We start from the raw sequence: 14,585 nt of genomic DNA, 5'->3' as shown, positions 1-14,585 counted from the left end.
ACATTTTTTTCCAGTTGGTGACTGAAAATGCAAGATGACAATTTTTTCAGACACATAAGCTTGTAATTTTAAGTAATGCCCTCATCCCAAACCTTCCTCCTGTTACTTTAGAATAAACATAATCCTTCAATCCTCCCAATGATTCAAGTAGACTGGTATTTGAATGTTTTATTTTTGTAAAAAAAAAAAAAAGTTCTGCATATGGCTATCATCTCGACTCAAACACCTTTTCCCTTCCTCACATACCTTCCTATCATCCTGGCGCACTGTGCCTTAACCAAAACTAGTCCTTTGCTTTTTCTTCTATACAGATCATTATTATACTTTACAGTGGCCATCGATTTCTAGAATTCCTTCTTGAAGACGCAACACAGGTGGCACTTTCAGAATCTTTGAAGTGCTTTTGTGCTTCACCACCCATGTTTTGTGCTTCCACCTTATTCCCGGTCATTCCAAGTACACTATTATATTAAAATGACCTGTTTATGGAACCATTCCTTTCTCCTCCCAACTAGCCTGAGAGTCTTGGGAACAAAGACCATCTGTATCTTCTATACACAGTTTCTAACTAAAGAGTAGGCTCCCCATAGTCATTAAATCAGTCACTCACTCTACAAACACTTCACGGAACGGCTGCTCTGGGACAGGCATTATTCTAATTGCTATGGATACATGGATATGTAAAATAAACACAGCCCCTGCTCTCCTAGAACTGACATTCAAATATAGGAGACAAATAATAGAGACACAACAGGCACCTATGAAATGTCAGATGATAAATGAAGAAAATAAAACAGTCTCAGGGGACAGTGAGTGGCTGGGGCACGGACTGCTATTTTAAGTATTTGAGGTAATGGTGGATGGTTAAGGAGCTTCCTCACTGACGTAAGAGGGCTCCTCTGGTGGCGCAGATGGAAAAGAATTCACCTGCAATGCGAGAGACCAGGGTTCGATCCCTGGGTCAGGAAGATCTCCTGGAAAAGGAAATGGTAACCCACTCCAGTATTGTTGCCTGAAAAATCCCATGAACAAAGGAGTCTGGAGGGCTACAGTCCATGAGGTGGCAAAGAGTCAGACACGACTGAGCAGCTCAGCACACACAGACCCGCAGTGAGGTGACAGGCGCGCTGGTCCCTTCCGGGGGAGAGGGCGGCGGAGCGTGCGGAGGGCGCGCGGGGCCGGGGGGAGGCCGGTGTGGCCGAGCCCGGGGCTGAGAGGCAGCTCGTGAGTCCGGAGACCGGCACCCACATCCAGGGGGGCCCTGCAGGTTTCTGAGCAGCAGGGAAAAGCAAGCTAATGGGCATCTTTAAGACAGATCACTTCAGCCAGCAGCCATCACATTTTGGGGCAAAAGATGGCTGAGGTATGGAGGTGTGGGTAGAGATACTGGGAGAGCTGAAACAGGAAGCCCCGCGAGGAGGCTCCCACAGTAATCGAAGTGGGACAGGCTGGTGGCCCGGACAAGCACGGTGGCAGGGCTGGTGAGACGGGGGTCTAGACAGGCAGTGCCAACAAGTGAACTGAACGTGGGGTGGGAGAGAAAAGGAAGAAAAGGCTTGTGGCGTAAGTAGCCAAAGGATGGCGCTGCCACTGCCAGAGATGAGAAAGAGGCGGCGGAGGGGGCAACCGCCCTCCCGTTTGAAGCAGCTGAAGTTCATTTATACTGAAGGGTTGAATGTAGCTGAGTTACCAGGAGCTAGGGGCTGAAGTCCAGCTGGAGACCTAACCCTGGTGATATCAGTGCATCTTTGAAGCCTACGTGGGTTCCTCTAAGTGTCTACAGAGGAGAAGGAAAAGGCCCGCAGCCAAGCCCTCGGAGGTGCCAACCTTCTGAGGTCCAGGCACATCCAGCCTTCCACCTAGCAAGTGGAACAGCCAGCGTGCTGGGGGGATAACAGGAAGTGTGGAGGCCAGAAAGCCAAATTAAAGCAGGGTTTCAAAAGGAACTGGGCACACTGTCCAATATGATTGAGAGAATTCAAAATTGACTACTGGAGTTGATGACATGCAGGTCACAGATGACCTTGATAAAGAATAGTTTTCATGGATAACAGAAATAAATGCCTGACTAAAGAGAACAAAGAAAAGGAGATAACTAAAGACAACACACATGGGCAACTTCTTCAGAAAGTTTTGTAATAAAGGGAAACAAACAGCGTGATAGCTCGGAGACATGGAATCAAGAGATGGATGCTGGTGGGAATGGAAGGAGAAGAAAAGGTTGATAACAGAGTGCAGTGGGGAGATAATCACAGAGCGAAGTCCTGAGGCCATGAGAGGGGCTGGATGCCCATCTCCTCCAGGGCCGGCATGGAGGAGAGAGCTGAGAGTGGACTGGACAGCACAGTCTCTATAATTCTCAGTGTTTACGGAATTGAACTCCCCTTAAGCTGAACTACTACTTAAGATATTTCTTATAAAAAGGAGTCCCCACTATTCAGCTTTCTAGAACACTTTGCAGAAACTATGACATTAACCTGGCTTCAGGAAGCTAACATTCGAGTATTTCAGGGCAAGCTTCCTATGCTTCTCAAGAAGGGCGTATCCACACGTACCAATCTGTGGCATGGACGTGCTAAGTTGCTTCAAGTCATGTCCGACTCTGTGCAACCCTATGGACTGTGGCCCACCAGGCTCCTCTGTCCATGGGATTCTCCGGCAAGAATACTGGGGTGGATTGCTGTGCCCTCTTCCCGGGGATCTTCCCGACCCAGGGATCGAATCTGCATCTCTTACATCTCCTGCATTGACAGGCAGGTTCTTTACCACTAGTGCCACCTGGGAAGCCCATCTCTAGTATAATAAGAAATATATTTGGTCTTTGACTCTGGTTCCTGGCACAGAGCTCCCAAAACCCTTGGGATTTCCTGAGTAACAGGGAAGTCTTCTGTTATTCATAACAAGCCCCTTGTGCCCACACCTGAGTTTACACTAATGAGGTGACTCACAGCGGGATCCCCATATAGCTTCAGCTTGAGGACTGGTCACCAGAAAGACTAAATGTATGATTAGAGGGGAGGGAGTCTTTCAGCCCCCACTCCCCACTTCCAGGAAGCAGGTGGCGGTGGCTGCAGATTAGGTTATAAAACTGTTCAACAAGGAGATTCAGAAGCTTCTGAGTTGAAGGCACTAATGTGCTGGGGAGCTGATCCACCCAGAAAGGGCATGGAAACTCTGCACTTCTTTTCCCCTATGTGCTACGCATTTCTTCCATTTGGTTGTTTCTGAGTTGTATCCTTTATAATGCTGAGTCACTTCAGTGATATCCAACTCTTAGAAACCCAACAGACCCTATGGTGGTGTGCTACAGTCCATGGTGTCACAAAGAGTCGGATACGACTAAACAACTAACACTATGAGACCCCATGGACTGTCAGGTCCTCTGTCCATAGGATTCTCCAGGCAAGAATACTGGAGTGGGTGGTCATGTCCTTCTCCAGGAGATCTTCCCAACCCAGGAATTGAACCGATGTCTCTTAGGTCTCCCGCATTGGCAGGTGGGTTCTTTATCACTAGAACTGCCTAGGAAGCCCATCCTTTAAAATAAATCAATAAATCTGTTTTTCCTGAGTTCTATGAGTCATTCTAGCAAAGTATTGAACTTAAAGGAGGATGCAGAAGCCTCCAAATTTGCAGTCAGCTCTTGAAGTGTTGGGGGGGCCTGTGCACTTCATTTTCTGCTGGCATCAGAAGCTGGGGCCAACTTGTGGGGCAGAGCCTCTGACCTGTGGGATCTGCAATAACTCTGGTAGTTAGTACCAGAATTGAATTGCCAGCTGGTGTCAGAGAACTGGCTGGTGTTGGAAATAACCATACCTCTGGTATCACAAAACATACAACATCTGCTGTTAGGCCATAAGGGAATAAACCAAACAAGTGATGAGGGACCATGGGAATTGACGACAGCAGTGAGTGTCTCCATGCTGAAATTTCAAAGCGATCAAGTTTAAGGAATAAGAAAACAAGACTACAGAACTGCACTCTCTTAAAAATATATACAGGTAACTCTGGATCTTAAATGTAGAAAACATGAGGGTGGGGAAATCACACACAGCAAAGGCTGGTCTATTTGCTTTCCAAACCTTAATCACCCGAGGAGAAAGATCAGACCAAAGCACCACAGAGCCAAGGAGTTAAGAAACATAAACAACTGGCCTTGGAACAAATAATTACCTTATAAATAAAACAGCCACATGTAATTTCATATACTAATGAGGGTTTCAAATTTTACATAATACCTTTCAGAAGCACATTTATAAACAAGTAAGGCTGAGTGATTGAGTGTGAGTGGCAAGGATTCAATATTGGAAATGCAGGTCTACACACATATTCTCTTCCAGAAGTTCAGACAAGCTGCTCTGTCCACATGCTTGGATCAGGGAATATGAAGATTCCAGGGAAGAAGTGCCCCATTTCACGTCCATGCCAACTCCCAGGACCCACAGCTGCTTTACAAGGTTGTCTCCAGACTAGCTTAGCTTTGGGGGAACTGCTTGGCATTCACACCCCCAGCTCAGCCAGTAGTCAAGACTGGCCTCTGAGCTTCCTCCCACCCCTCTGAGTCACTCCCACTGGATTCTATGGGTTTGCCTCTGAAATGTCCCATTTCCAGATGAGACTGTGCCCTCATCCCTTGCAGCCTGGATTATTGCCAAAGCTGACCAGAACCCTAAACTTCACTATCCTTGAGTTCCCTTCCCTTGGGGCACCAGGACAGTTCAAATCTCAAGGCTGACCTTATCTCTCCTGCCTGCTTAAAACTGCAAATCCTTAGCACACAAACCCTTTGTGACCCAGATCAGCTCTTCCTCTTCCACATACATCCCCCTTCCCAGCATGCATCCTACATTCTAGCCTCTGCAGACCACAGGAATTGAGATCAAGGATGTGCCATGTGTTTGTACCTCTGTCTCTCTCCTTCAGTCCTTGGCACCTGCTGTTCCCTCTGCCAGAACACTCTTCCCTCCAAATGGCTCATCCCCTAATCTCCAGGACCCATTGCAGTATCACAATCTCAGGAAGTAAGGCATCCCTGGCTGCCCTATTTAAAATGATACACCATGGTACTCCCACCCGCACACAGGCCTCCTGTGTTCTTGTCACCATCTCCAACACCATTTATTTCCTTCTCTGGTTTATGGTCTCTCCCCTTGCTAGATGTAAGCTCAAAAAGGCTGAGATTTTTGCCTGGTACCTGCACTCATGCAGTGCCTGATACATGACAGGCACCCAGATAACATCTGCTGAATCACTGGATCAACACTGTTCCCTCTGCTGGGAAAATTATATCCTGGCCCTAAACCCTATTCCTTATCTATGCAGCTAACTCATTCTTCAAATATCCTACTGTCCATCCGCCATCACCACCCGCTCCCCCCCGCCCGCCCCGCCCCGGGCAGGGCCTAACACCTTCTCCCTGGCATGCCCATAGCACTTTATCCATGGGGGACCACACTTAAGACACCTGCAGACAGGGGGCACTATTGATAATTATGCTGGAATGACAGGCTGTCGAGGGCAGGCCAGAACACATGGTCACTCTGATCTCCCACCTTTTTCACGGTGGTTCTCTCTCTTGCGTATTCATTTACTTCCTGGTCTGTCTCCCCCACTAGGCTATAAATCAGTCCTTCAGGGACAAATCATCTCTGTATCCCCAACACCTCACACGTACTGTGGATGCTTAGTAATGCTGAGTGAATGAATGAGCCATAGCTTCTGCTTGGGGATTTGGAACCCTGAGACAGGATGGAGCAGGGAGGACAGCACACCTAGACAGTGGGCACAGCAGCAAGCCCCCCACCTCGCTGGGGCGGGGTGGGGGGATGGTCCTCCAGGGCCCACTCCCCTTGCAAGTATTTCTGTCCCATGACAGCACTGGGACCCTGCCTCCTAAGAGTGGCTCTCCTAAGTGCCTTACTGAACTCTGTCTCTATTACCCTTGATTTTGTTGATCTCCCCCAGAACGGACCAGTATTTGCTGAGCCCTGTTTAGACAAACTCCCACACAGTTCCCTTTGCCACACCCATCTGGTCCAATGGTCACACAGGTCCCAACAACAAACCACAGCAGTGAGTATTATTTCAACAACAAAGGGGACACCCCTCCCCACCCTCTGAACACAACCTTTCTAGACAGCACTCCTCACGTGGGTTCTAACAGTAGATGAAGTGTTACATTAACTCCTTTCAGGGCTGAGGCTTAAGGTGAAACAGATCTCTTCTAGAATATTGTAGGATTTCTCAGGGCCTGTCAAAGTCCTGTAACATTCTGGCGGGAAGCAGCCTAATTTGCTAAGAATCAAATTTTTCCCTTTAATATTATAAACCATTGAAATAATCGTGTTTGCTGGTATGACTATGTGCTTAGCTGGTTCAATATATCACCTTGTCAAAATAAACTTTCTTTCAGGTCTGAGATATGCATTTAATAAGAAGTGATAAAAATTTTTAGGGATCTAGAAATTAGAATTCAGAGACTTTGCAGACATACAAAACCATTTTTCATTGATAAATATATCCTTCTATCACAATTCTCAAGGTAAAAACATCACAGTTGTACAGAACCTAAGCCTTCCAACTTTAATTTTAAAATTTTCATAAACTATAACAGAAATTAGCTGAGGTCAATTTCTGCCAAGAATATATGTTCTGAAAGACATTGTTTTGAAAATAACTCGCATAAAGCGATAGACAGAGAATAAAAGTTTGAGTTAAAGGCGGGAAGTTCAGATCCCAGAGCTTCGTAAAAGGATTCAGTGAGAGGCCCAGGAAGCTTCCATTTAACATCTGTCCTTCACCACCACAAGGCATCACACTGCTTATATAAACCAGTCTTTCTACATCAAGAAATTTTTTCATCCACCGTTGTCCAGAATCCAACAAGTATATGCCAAGACAAAGCAAATATGGTGACTGCCTTCTGCCTATTTTGACCCAAGACAGTCATACAGCAAGGGAAAAGGGCAACTTGAATGATTTTTAAGATGTGGCATTCCACGTGAGTTGTTAACTTAAGGTATTCAAACTAGAGTAAGATGGAGCTCAGGGGCTCCTGAGCACAAGTTACTCATGTGGTGGATTAGAGACCCAAGCAGATACAAACCCTACCAGATCACAACCAACGGCCCACTGACTCAAACTACCTGAGAGAACATGGCTTAGAGGTGCTTTACCAGAATACTATTTAAATTCATTTTGCTTTTTATAAGAGTTTCTCTTCCCTTCCTCTTCCCTTTTCCCCTTGAACTAATGGTTTGAACACGTTGGTTTCTGTACACTTAAGTTTGAGGATTGTATCCTTCATAATGACAGAAATTTTATCAGCTTTTTCACAGCTATATCCCAGTGCCTAAAAGAGAGCCTGGTATATGGTAAGCTCTTGATAAACATCTGCTCAGTAAACAAGTAACTTTCCTAAAGCAATAACTAGAAAGAATACTAGATGGGAAAGCACAAAACCCTTTTCTGAAAGTGGCTTTCCGGGAGGGACTGAATCAATGAGAGGCTCACCTATTTCAAAAGGAAAATTAGGGAAATAATACAAAAGCCTCAGTGATAGGACATCACATCAACGTTTTCTCTTGTTCTCTTTCTCCCTCTTCCTCTCCTTCCCTTCTCCTTCTCTCCCTCTCTCTCCTTGAGAAAGTACTTTAAACCCAGTTGTACAAGCAACCTCTTTGAGAATTCAGGCTCTAGCTACGGTAAGACTTCTCAAAACAAATAAAATTTTACTCACAATCTTTTAACTCTGCTAAGGACAATACTGGTAACAGAACAGGGACAATGTCTGGGGCTTCTGCCCTAAACCCTATCCTAAGCCCTGGACATGCAGCCACAGCACCAGCACATTGTGAGATACAGTCAGAAATGTTCTTTCTAATATGAATCTGGTTCACCCTGAAAGGAGTACAACGACAGGATTAACAAGGACTCAAAATCCACAACATCTTTCTAGTAACACTATTCTCTAGGCACTAATAATATCTGGCCCTACAAATTCAATCATCAAAAAATTAGGGATCAGAGGTTCCCTAGAGATGTCTGGAAAACTGACAGGAACATGGTCGACATCCTCCCATTAATCACTTGTCCCTTTTTAGGTGAGAGTAGCCAGAAAGTTTTCAAGGTCTTAAGATATCTTTCTCAGTTTTTAAAATGTGTTGCAAGCTTTTCCATTTACCAGAATGTAAAGACTGCTTCCTTCAAATAGTGCTTGTAATTCCTATGTAATATGGCCACCAAACTATACCTCAGTCTGAGAAGGACACATTTCAGCTTGCTCCTGGATAGCAACCACCGAGAGGGGTAGGTGGTGGGCTACTTTTCCTTCTAGAGGCATGTTCCTTTCCCTAGACACTGCATATAATTAGACGGTAAGTGCTCTACATCAGGAATAAATTGAATCTGAACACTCAGTGTTGAAGAGCACTGTAAAAATACTTTAGTCTACTTTTTTATAAAAATGAAAAAAAATTCTCATTATACCACATGAAGTTTTGAATAAACTCTGCAAATAGCCTGCCAAGAATAGTTTGATTTCCTTGAACTGTCAGAGATAACACAAGCAAAATGTAATGAAACATTATTTAAAACCTCTTTTGTACTCAAGTTATGGAGCTCTTAAGAGAAAAGCACTGAGAAAGCCATAGAGATGTACAGAATAAAATTCCTGATCTATAGCCGCTTCTGTTTCATTAAGGAGGATGATGCTGAAACACAATTAGCCACAGTAAGAAAGGTGGTGTGTAATTATCACACGAGTGGTTCCAAGAATTCAGAGGCAGGAAAAGTCACCAGTGGATCAGTCTAGGGCTGATCAAGCCTTTAAGACAGAACCTAAGAGACAGGCAGGATGTTAACAATAGAGTTGGGGTATGAGGTGGGAGAGGTAGAAAGAAGACATGGAAACCTGTGTCTCCAGAAGGCATGCAGTGGGTGTTTAGGGTGGAGAGGAGGACTGAGGCTGGACTGGCAGGAGCCTGAACAGTAAGCCAAGGAACTTGGAGTTCACGCAGATAGTAATGGGGAGCCCAGGAAGTTTTCTGATTTTATGAAGATCCATCTGAGGGTGATAAACTCTATCTAGTGCTGCAAGGTAAAAGAAAAAAAAAAAAAAGCAATAACCCAAGAACAGGCCAGTTGATTTGATAACTAACATATCAGAAAGTGTATGTCACCACAGTAGTCCGAGTGGAAGGGAGAGTAACCAGTTCAGTCATCTCCCTAATCTCTCCCCTATCATTCTTCCCCATCTCTGAGGTTTGGCCTTTGATGCAGTTCTCCATGAACAGAGTTACTAAGTGGTCTGAAATGTAGTAAGTCCTCCCTGGGATATTTAAGAAAAATTCCTTATATGCAAAAAATGTAAAAACCACACTGGCAAGACATGGCTTACACAATTAGAAAGGTAAATAGTATCATCTACGCAGAGCCAGCTACCCAATGTTATCACGCTTGAGGTGTAGGTCCAAACATACAGGGTACAGGAATTCAAAGAAGGAAGGGAAAGAAGAGATGATGACACCAGAAAACCATTTCTGGCTTTTTTTTTTTCCTTTTTCTTTTTGCCCTGGTTACTTGTATTATTTTTCTTACTAGAAAAGCAATTCATGGTTGTTACATAAAAGAACATCAAAGAAGCAAAACATAAAAAAATGTCCATAATACCACTCAATAGAGACAACAACAATTAGCCTCTTTATACAAATTCTTCAAAATCCTGTCTTATGTATATTTATTGTATATATGTACATGTAGTGTGTTAGTCTTGTCATTCAGTTGTGTTTGACTCTGCAATCCCATGGACTACAGACTTCCAGGTTCCTCTGCCCATGGGATTTTCCAGGCAAGAATAATGGAATGGATTGCCATTTCCTTCTCCAGGAGATTTTCCGATCCAGGGATTGAATCCAGGTCACCCATATTTCAGGCAGATTCTTCACTATGTGAATCACCAGGAAAGTGCTATATATGTACATATGATTCCATAAATTAGGTAACACTGCTTGTAATTTGTCTGTGGTGTTGTTCAGTTGCTAAGTCGTGTCCGATCCTTTACGACTCCATGGACTACAGCATACCAGGCTTACCTGTCTACTATTTCCCAGGGTTTGCTCAAACTCATGTCCACTGAGTCAGTGATGTCATCCAACCATCTCATCCTCTGTAACCCCTTTCTCCTCCTGCCCTCAATCTTTCCCAGCATCAAGGTCTTTTCCAATGATTTGTCTGTAGCTAACTATAACTTATAAAAGTAACTGATGGTCATTTATAACTAACAATTTATTTATTCCATTTAACCCCTTATTCATGAGTTAAGAAAACATTTTTGAAAAGGAATATAGATAAGAAGCCACTGTTTATCTTCATTTTATTCATTTATACATTTCCGCCCTCTGAAAGTGACATACTTATGTAGAATGTAAATATTTTTCAATTGTCTGATACTTAAGAAAGACCATTTCTGGACACCTTCAAAAACACATGAGTTACAAAGGAAACATCTGGACAGATTTGCAGACTAACAGTGAACAGATCAAGAGAAACTCCAAATAAAATATGAGGCAAATTAATCAGCAATTTTCAAGGGACGTGGTTTGAGCAGCTGCTTAAGTTATTTTTTACTCAAACTGGAACCAAATTCCTGAAGTAGTTATGATTAGAATGCATCAAAAGCTTAAAGTCATCTTATCTTCTTATACCACAAAGATCTTCTGTTTGTGGATACTATCTCTGAGAAGGTCAGGCTGGGTTTTAGTAGGGAAACTAGCAAGCACTAACTCTGTTTCAAATACTGTCAAAGATGGACATTCACAAAGAATAATGAAGGAAAATGCATTAAAGGAAGTGGAAATGTCCCACCATGGAGGAGAAAATGGTAAGAAAGAGCTTGTCAAAATGTTGGAAATGTGCCCCACTTATATTACAATAATTATTATACTTATCACTGTTAATAGCAGCAGATGTCCATAACAACAGATTCCCTGCTAAGCACTGTATTTATATCAGATAATTGTACTTTCTAAATATCTTCTAGATAGCTATCCCTCACAAAAATCCTATGAGTTAATTATTTTCCCACTGTATGCAGCAAATTACTTAATTTCTGAGTTGAATTTTTTTTTTAAGTAATTCATTCAAGGTTACAGAGTTTATAATGGGAAAACTGAGACTCAAACCAAGTCTTGATCAATATATTTTGAACACTTACTTTCAGGTGCTAAGAAAATTATGATGAGCAAAAGCTGGCAAGGCAGGTAAAGCTGACATGAATCAAATAACATCCTAAAAAAACATTTAACTGTGACAAAAGCAATAGATCTGACTTTGGCAAGGAAAGGGTCTAATGCAATCTAAGATCTAAAGAACAGGAGTTGCCTTGGGGGAAAGGGAGGGGAAAAGCATTCCCGGGGAAAAGCATTCCAGGCAGAAGGCTCAGAAGGTACAAAGATGACCTGATGGTGGGAAGGAATGTGCTGAGGACTGAAAAGTGAGGTGGGGAAGCTGTGATATGAAACTAGTGATTTCAGATTTGATAGGTGAGATTGTACCTTTCACCCCAAGTACAACGTTTCATGTTCCTGTTTGTTTAGTTGTTAAGCTGCGTCCAGCTCTTTTGTGACCCCATGTACTGTAGCCCACCAGGCTCCTCTGTCCATGGAATTTCCCAAGCAAGGATACTACAGTGGATTGCCATCTCTTTCCCCAAGGGATTTTCTCCACCCAGGGATCAAACCTGCATCTCCTGCACTGTAGGCAGATTATTTATCACTGAGCCACTATTTTACAGAACATGGCAAAATTATCTTCTTTATCCTAGGCACTCTGGGAATTTATTGCCGGTGTGGTATTTTTCCCTTGGGGATAAAAGGTGAATTCAAGTAAGCAGTGTTATGCAGCCTCTTACAAGAATCTTTAGGAGCGGGAATAAAAATGGATATTCCAGAGCATGAATTTCTGTGTTCTAGAATACACATCTAGCATACAACTAAACAACCCCAAAGTGGAGATTTCAGCTGCAAATGGAAGAATGGCATGCAGTCTCTGGAGGCAAAGTGAGGCACAGCAAAATTATCCTGGAGAGCCCAGAATGCAGGAACATAGGCAACCCAAGGATAGCAGAATAAAACTGCACAGTAACAGGCCTAACATGAAAATGACAGAATGTATTTCCAGCTGACAGGCACGGCAGGTGACTATTCTCACATTCCTGCTCACCAACCCAGAGCTGGGTGGCTTTGATAAATGGCTGATTATTCTGAGACAAGTTCCCCTCTCAGATGGTGCCAGAGGTAAAGAACCCATCTGCCAATGCGGGAGATGTAAGAGACCAAGGTTCAATCCCTGAGTTAGGAAGATCCCCTGGAGAAGGAAATGGAAACCCATTCCAGTATTCTTGCCTGGAAAAGCCCATGAAGAGAGAAGCCCGGTGAGCTACGGCCCATAGGGTCACAAAGAGTCGGACACAACTGAAGCAACTTAGCACATACACATGCATGCACAATAGTACCTACCTCACAGAATTATTTTGAGAATGGCATGAGTTATAATACAAGTCAAGTATTTAGATAAGTACTTGCACACAGTAGTATTCAATCAATACAAGCTATTACTGCTACTATTATTATTAATGCTATTACCGTAAAAGGCAGCAAGCAGTTAAGAAAAGGAAAACATCCGCAAACATATGACAATGGCTTCCCAGGTGGCTCAACGGTAAAAGACTGCCCCTGCCAATGAAGGAGATGTTGGGAACATCCCCTGCAGGAGGAAACAGAACCCACTCCAGCACTCTTGCCTGGAGAACCCCATGGACAGAGGAGCCTGGCAGGCTACAGTCCACGGGGTCGCAAAGAGTCAGAAACAACTGAGTGACTGAGCACACGCACGCGCACACACACGCACGACAACAGGTTCTCAAACTTGCAAATACCTGTGAATCACCTGGAAAGCTTGTGCAAAATGTACATTCCTGGCCTACTAGAGGTGAGGCTTAGGAAACTAAATTTCTCCTAAGCTCCTGGCACAATACTGATATAGCTTATCTAAGCACTTAGAAGGCATGACTTGAAGGCTGAGAACTTAAATCTTAAGGCATCAAATTAGGTATTTCACTGTAGGGACTTATAAGGAGAACTTTATCAAACAAATTTCAGATTTTATTTTTGCTAAGGCAAAATGAAACAAATTCACTTGCAAAATCTACTCCTAGGAGAAAACTGAATAATCAGAATCTACTTGACTGGTAAAATACAGTGTTTAGTTTTAATAACCACTCCCACAAATTATTTAAATCTTTAGTTTCAAACAGTTCAAAAACGTTACTGTATGCTCCACTATCAAAAAAAAAAAAACACCTAAAATAAATACCTGGACAGTGGTGTGTACATTCTTTAATTATCAGATTTATTTTCTAGTAAAAATAATAGAGCCCATCTTCAATCATACACAGAAAATTCTTTTCTGCTAGGACACAACTAAATCTCTGCAGATTCTCTGACTTTAGCTCAGGGTTTCTCACTAGGTAACTAGTATAGATTATTGGTTGGTCGGTTTTAGTGATTAAGTCACGTCCAACTCTTGTGATTGGCTTCAGTCCCTAAGTCATGTCCAACTCTTGCGACCCCATGGGCTGCAAGCCTACCAGGTTCCCATGTCCGTGGGATTTCCCAGGCAAGAATACTGGAGTGGGTCGCCATTTCCTTCTCCAATTATAGATTATTACTTACAGGAATTATTTACAATAACAAGCGACCTTCTCAAAAAAATCAAACAAGTAACTAACTTCAAGGAAGGTGAAGTCATTGGTCTAATGCACACATCTGGTGAACAATGTCCATGAAGATTATAAACTGAACGTAATATTTATTTCCTTTTTTCAAAACCCATTACACAATCCAACACTTGGAATCTTTCTTGACCCAACAAAGGCTTGGAAACACTGCTTGGGCTCTTTATAACAAACAATGCACATTCCTGTTTTATTTGCAAACATAATTAGCAGCAGCTGCTACTTACGCAGAATTTTTAACAGAAAATACTTTACATACTGAAACCAAATATTTCAGGACTTAAAGAGCCTGAGGACAAATGAAGTCATCTTCTTTTCTTTCTTTAAATTTAAAATAAGCTGTAACAATTAGCTTCTACGTTCCTCCATCTGATTTTTAAAAATGACTAATAACATTTTCCAGATATCCAGAGGAAACAGCTGGACACATCTGTCAACTCAATATCTCTGGAGTGAAAGAGAAACTTGATACTTTAATACCATACTTACATATGAGGGCTCAGTTCATAGAAATTTCTGTTCCTGTAATCTTCCACTTTCTCTGGTGAATAAATGGGCAATGACCGGTATGGGTTAACGGATATAACCACACTTCCAATGTATGTCTGCAAAAGAAAGAATAAAATACAACCATTTTAACATCTTAAGTCTTAGTGTCACATGGCTTTATCCTTTTAAAAACACTAGTTCTACTATACTCCAGTATAAAATAAAAAATTTTAACAGTGGTACATCCTAAAAATAATTTCAAAATTTTAAAAATAAAAACACTAGTTCTACTGCCTGATCATTT

General features: G+C 42.7%; 1 protein-coding gene across 5 annotated transcripts in view; it reads right to left on the bottom strand.

The window, feature by feature from the left end:
- The window catches only part of MYO1B (myosin IB), a 187,243-nt gene that overhangs the window by 118,486 nt on the left and 54,172 nt on the right, over window positions 1-14,585 (bottom strand). For all 5 annotated transcript variants that reach the window (XM_070458468.1, XM_020892734.2, XM_020892735.2 and 2 more), the window contains exon 3: window positions 14,282-14,397. In XM_070458468.1, the coding sequence (XP_070314569.1) occupies window positions 14,282-14,397 (116 nt within the window). The remainder of the gene's footprint in view (window positions 1-14,281; window positions 14,398-14,585) is intronic.

The sequence above is a fragment of the Odocoileus virginianus genome, chromosome 30 (genome assembly GCF_023699985.2).
Source record: "Odocoileus virginianus isolate 20LAN1187 ecotype Illinois chromosome 30, Ovbor_1.2, whole genome shotgun sequence".
Classification (NCBI taxonomy): Eukaryota; Metazoa; Chordata; class Mammalia; order Artiodactyla; family Cervidae; genus Odocoileus; species Odocoileus virginianus.
This window is presented reverse-complemented; position numbering and strand designations above follow the sequence as displayed.